Raw genomic sequence first — 6,000 nt, 5'->3', positions numbered from 1 at the left:
GAGCAATTATTCCGTGGCACTTCAATTTTCCACGATAAATTTTTACCGCGTAGCGATCACCGGAGCCGGAGGACACGCCAAAGCACGGCGGGCGACACGCGGGAGGGAGGGAAGCGGGAAAAATTTGTCGGAAAAACGGATAGCCATTGTCTTCGGTGTCAGACGGAAGGTGCGGAGACGAAATTGAGCCATCGATTATCGTCCGCCCGGTTTGCATAGAAATTGGCGGGAAATGTGAGAAACGATTTTGCATCAATATTTCGCGACGAGAGAGAGAGAGAGAGAGGCATCGATTCATTTGAATAAATTAGCGCGCTCCTTTCAATTCCCTTTTGCGTGCGACGCGCGTGCACCTTGATCAAAGTGTATCAATCTCGTCTCGCAATTAGCAAAGCCTCTGAGCGCATTACGCGCCCAAAACTGGTCTCGATAATCAACGGCGCGGCGGCGATGCGGTTCCTGTCGGACGAAAACCTCGAAATCGCGACTCGTATGGCGCAAATGCAAATCCAAATGCGGATTAAATTAATGCAAATATCGCGGCTATATATTGCCATATATGTACTTAGGGTACGCATGTAATATAAGCAGCTTTCCTCGTTCTCGGACATTGTACACGTGAGAATACACATTTCGCCAACTTCTCCGCGGTATACGTCCTCCGCAAGCGGGCGGGCGAGCGGGGAATTTACATAACGGCATTTTATCCGCGCCAGATATCATGCGTGCAATAGTCAGACGTCAGACTCGTTCGGCCTCGCATCGCACGGCGAGAGTATATCGCAGATGCGCGCGTATAATACACCGGGCAACTTGAGGAGCCTCCAGGCTGATCAACGATGTGTGTAATCGAGCGACATTGGTTGTGCTGCAGTCAGGGAGGGCCGCGCCGGGATGGAGGGCCGAGGAAGGGAAGCTGCTTCGTTGTATGCTTGCCGGGGAGTTTCGAGGTTGTGTTGAAGGGGATATATCATCGGGCCCCCGTGATACAGTGTGTCCTTCATGCGCGTTTCGTTGGATCGTACATCACCCGGATGTTGCTAGCACACCGCGCTAGGCGCAGGCGGACCTCTCTCCCGATAGAATTACATAATACGAGATCTTTGGCCTAAAGCGTTCTCCGAGTTGTCGCGTGGCCTGCTTCCCGTATCGAAGACGAACGAGAACAAAGTTTCGCGCGACAGTCTACTTTTGACTGCGATCGCGCACACAGCCTCAGGAGCACCGGTCCCTTTATCCCGGATCGGCGCTCCAATCTGTGTATTATACGGACAATCGATAGTCTGAAGTTTCGCGCTCGCCGGTTTTTCCAATTACTCGTCAGGGTTCCTTTATCGGGCTGCGCTTGGAATAGTTTTCCGTAGTTGCACGATGGTTTCCACATCGGGAAATTCAAGTAAAATATACAAGCCTCTGATGTAAAGAAAACTAACTTCCGATTTCATGCAATCTTTCGTTTTCCCCTCCCTCCAGCATTATGTTGGCTGATCGAGAGAGGAAAGCGCGCAATTCTGCTGCGAGTAATCGAAACAGTTATCGAACACGTTTCAAATTCAGATAATCTTCGAGCGAATCTACGGTTTCGGTGGTTCAACTAGAATACTTAAAATGTGATAGGTTGATTGACAGGATTCGCTTTGATGGCGCAATGTCGGGACGATAATCCAAATAGAGCGACTTTATATATGTATCTATATGTTAGTTATTTTTATTTACCGTATAACCAATGTATATATTATGTGCACAATCGTTTTTTCTAAATATTACATGTATTTTTTTTTATTTTTTTAGTATTACTTTTTTTAGAAATTTAGGTCACAATATAGTTTCGATTGACTTCAGTTACTTTCGATACAATAAAATATTAATCAATCAGAGACGTATCCGAACTAAAAACATTAATGTTTCCAAGCATTTAAAAATGATTTAAAAATAACATGTGAAATAATTGAAATCAATTTTCTTATTTCCAATAAGTCAGAATGAATTGCAATCACGTTTGGTCCGATCATAATTTATTAAAAATGAAATTTTCATATTCAATAACTAAAGATCAAAATCGACTAACAATGGCAGAGAATATGAATATATATATATATATATATATATATATATATATATAACTTAATTTATTATACTTCAACTCTTATATTATATTCTATAAAGTTACATTGAGACCCGATCGTGTTCGAAACGACTTCTTAATTTTTATTTCCCGGCGATTGATGTACGCTGAGTAAACATAACGTAACTTCAAAGAGCAAACTCCTCGTTGTTGGATAGTCCACTTACGTGCCCTACTCTTCGAGGGGGAAATCTCTTTGTTTGTGTTCGTATCAGTCGCCGCGAAAGGAGCTCTGATTTGAATGTTTTATCGTATAGAAGGGGGAGGGAGGGAGGGAGAGAGAGAGAGAGAGAGAGAGAGAGAGAGAGAGAGAGAGAGAGAGAGAGAGAGAGAGAGAGAGAGAGAGAGAGTGGCATCGATTCCCGCTGTTCTTATATGCGACTGCCAAGAGAGGAGAGATGTAGAGCGTCGGGGCGCGCAGAATTTAAATCATTTTGCGCTGCATCGCGCTACGCAAATATTCCACACTTGTGTCTCTACACGGGAGAGGCTGGCGCTTCGGCAAAGTAAATATAATTTAACTCGAATTACAAACATCACGCGCTGCACGCCCGTGAGAAGATATCTTTGAACTTTGAGCGCTATAAATCAGATTAATAAGGCAGCCTGGACATTCAGCCGCTTTATTCCGCGATATCTTCCTAATCTTCCTATTCAAACTTTATTATCAGACTTACTTTGCCTTGGCGCATTGGCGTTGTGATTGATTGCTTCCTGAAATTATTATCTTATCCATTTCTATTTTTCTCGCGGGTGTCATCCCGCGATCCTTCATCTCTATCCTTCTCATTATTTCACCGTATATTGGCAATATTCTATTTTTATCGTATTTTTCTCGCGCAGGAGAGGCACAAGAAATAATCAGGTTTTAATATCATTTAATAATAGTTGATAGTTTTATTAAAAATATGATAAATCTAACATTCGTTGTTACATTGATATTGTAACATGAAATAAATTCACCCTGGCGTCGACTAAGCCCAGGATTCTGTTTCGCTCGTCGTTCTGTATCTTACTTTTCTGCCTCCTTGCGTCCTGGCCTTAACGGCGCGTCGAGAAGGAAGCGGCGCGCTCACCTGTAGCGACGCGTGAAATAAGTCCGACTGCGAGAGGCTTAACACCAGGCGCCCTGGTCCCGCCGTAATCACCGGGCTCTAAGTAAATCCAGGTGTGTCAGCGTAACTCAAAGCAAAGCTCGCCACGCGTACTCGACGAGCGAGCGAGCGAGCTAGCGAGCCAGTCAGCTAACCAGCCAGCCAGTCAGCCAGCCAGTCGGCGGCCGGCCGGCCGGCCGGCTAAACTAAAGGAACGTCGGCGCGAGTGGCGAGTGGTGCCCCGTGACGAGGGGGTCTCATCCCCCTCGCGGCGGCCGCGTCACGGCACGTCGAAGAAGGATGAACAGTGTGGGCCGCCGCCGTGTGGTAGGGATGAACGGCGCGCTCTGTTCGGAACAACCCCTCCGGTTCGGTCTCGCTCGCGCGCGCGACGGGGGTGCGATACGATAGGGAAACGGGGAGGGGAGGGGGCGGTTGAGCAGAAGGAGGATGAGGCGAGGGGGAGGGGGAGGGGGAGGGCGAGAAGGGGTGACTTGCCTCGTGCGCGTCGGATGTACGTAGCCTCGCGGCAGGTCGGGAGTTCAGTCTCGACGCGGCAGCGGCTACCCTCGTGTCGCGCCATACACGCGTGCGACTACACGTGCGACTATACCATGATCATGGGTGAGAAACGTGCCGTGCCGTGCCCGCGCCGACGACAGGTGCCCCTTCTGGTAGTGACCACTCTTCTGGTAGGCGTGCGTACGGAGCTTGTCGGTGAGTAAAGCGATGCATGCATGACGCGTGGATGCGCGCCTGCTGTAATGGATTCCATATTCCACGTTCGCTGCGTTCGACGGTGCCCGCGCGCGCGTCGTCGATCGTCAATCTCTCAGCCCCCGCGGGGTGTCGTCGCGCGCGTGCCGGGGGAGATCACGCAGATGACACCTGTAGTGCGCCCGGAGATCGTTAATTACGCCGCTCGTTAAGCGTTTATCGGCCGCCACTTGTCGAAGCGCGGCAGCTCGTGGGATCTATGCCGATGCTTGCGATATATACGCTCGCGAAATCTGTGAAGGAGTAGTAACGTCTTCTCCGCTTTGCGAATAAGATTACATCTGCGATGCGTTGATACTTGTACGATAAGATCAAAGATTGTTTAGCTGTGATTTCGAGCAAGTTAAGCAAATTAACTTTCTCTGACTCTTTCTTTCCTTTGTCAAGTAAATTTGACCTTGTTTCCTGGCTGAACTAATTATGAAGTCTAATTGTCTTTATATAACTGAAATTAATATATGATTGATTTTAATAAATGTTATCGAATGTAATGAAAATGAATGATGGTAAGATTTCTTGAATTTTCGATTGCTCCACCCCGAGTTTTAATTAAAGATTGATATAATCTTTTAGTTAAAGATTCTAAAATTATTCAGGAGTTTTAAATAGAGAAGAATTATGTCACTGAGACAATGTGGGTGATATATACGAGGACATATATATCTCAGGCTTTTATCCTTTTATGCAAGTAAGATATTGATAACACCCTTCCTATAATACAATAAAGACGTCCTCCTCATATAATATACTTAAGATAATACTCCATTATAATGCTCCATAGTGGTATTAAAACGAAAGTAGGTATACGCGTAGACCTCTTCACCAATGAATTAGTGAAATTAGGAGTTAACGTGGAGGTCGATCGGTTTTTACACGTTAATTAGCGGATCTAATTGAGAAGGTTGGCGTGACAGGAATTTCGATGCTCGGTTTGTGTTATAGTTTTAACGCGTTCCGATTTGTTCGCGGGTAGTCGTGCGACGAATAATTCATTTCATTGTCCTCGTCGCGTTCGTTTTTGCTACTCTTCAGTTGTTTATGACGTTTACGAGAGAGCGCGGAGACCGCGATGATTTGGCGTTACGCTTTATTTTCGAATTATGAACGTAACTGCTATATCCGCGGTTACATATGCCGCGTCGTGTCATACCAGATAGTGCTCAACTTTCTCTCTCTTGCACGGGATATTTGCGTACCTACACGAAAATCGTAATTAAACAGATGTACAATGATACAAGTGCGCGATGATCGTTATTAAGTACGAATAAAAATTGTTATGTCACTTTAAGTGTAACAAAAAGTAATTAGAAATCTTGCGAAAGGAAGCAATCTCTCCCCCGTATACTAATAATATAGAATGAAGAAAAAGTAATTTTCTTAGATTATATTAAAATACTCAATTCTGGCTTAAGTGTAATAACGACGATGATGTTTACAAGATCAAAAAATTTCGACATTGCACGATTTAATTTGTATAAAAAAAGACTTCGTGGATGCTGAATATCTTCTTCTCTCTTGCATACGTATATTGATGAAATTTTTCACATGCCGATGCGTCACCGTGCAATTCTATACTCGCCTCACAACGGGAGTATTTTTCGTCGCGGAAGAGACGCGTTTATCGCCCGATTCCGTTTTATGCTGTACTTGACAGTTCCGACTCGAAACTTTTGAGATCGAAATTGTTTCATATTCGTGAAAATTACGTTAGACGAGGTAGGTCGTTCCGAACAAAAAGTGCGATACGCGGGGATTCATTTCTTAACGATCTCCCAGTAGTTGTGTCATTAACTTTACTGCTGTTTCTCTAACTTCGTTTACGTTCTAATTCCGCATGAGAATAGACCTATGTTACGGTAATTATGTCACTAGACGTTAGCGTAAAATAATAACTTTCCACTTTTGTAAAATAATTATACGCGATTTTTTTAGCGCACGATGAAGGATATCCGAGCGGAATAAGACTGGTTTGCCATTTATTTAACCAATTATAGCGTTTCTTTT

General features: G+C 44.8%; 1 protein-coding gene across 1 annotated transcript in view; it reads left to right on the top strand.

Annotated features, from left to right (window-relative positions):
- The first annotated feature begins 3,751 nt into the window (after positions 1-3,751).
- LOC143907459 (neurotrimin) overlaps positions 3,752-6,000 on the top strand; it is a 186,083-nt gene continuing 183,834 nt past the window's right edge. The window contains exon 1 of the mRNA XM_077424278.1: positions 3,752-3,936. Within this exon, the coding sequence (XP_077280404.1) occupies positions 3,834-3,936 (103 nt within the window). The 5' untranslated portion in view covers positions 3,752-3,833. The remainder of the gene's footprint in view (positions 3,937-6,000) is intronic.

The sequence above is a fragment of the Temnothorax americanus genome, unplaced genomic scaffold (assembly GCF_048541705.1).
Source record: "Temnothorax americanus isolate GAGA-0224 unplaced genomic scaffold, ASM4854170v1 Scaffold81, whole genome shotgun sequence".
Lineage (NCBI taxonomy): Eukaryota > Metazoa > Arthropoda > Insecta > Hymenoptera > Formicidae > Temnothorax > Temnothorax americanus.
Note: the sequence above shows the minus strand (reverse complement) of the source record. Positions and strands in the feature narration are given on the sequence as shown.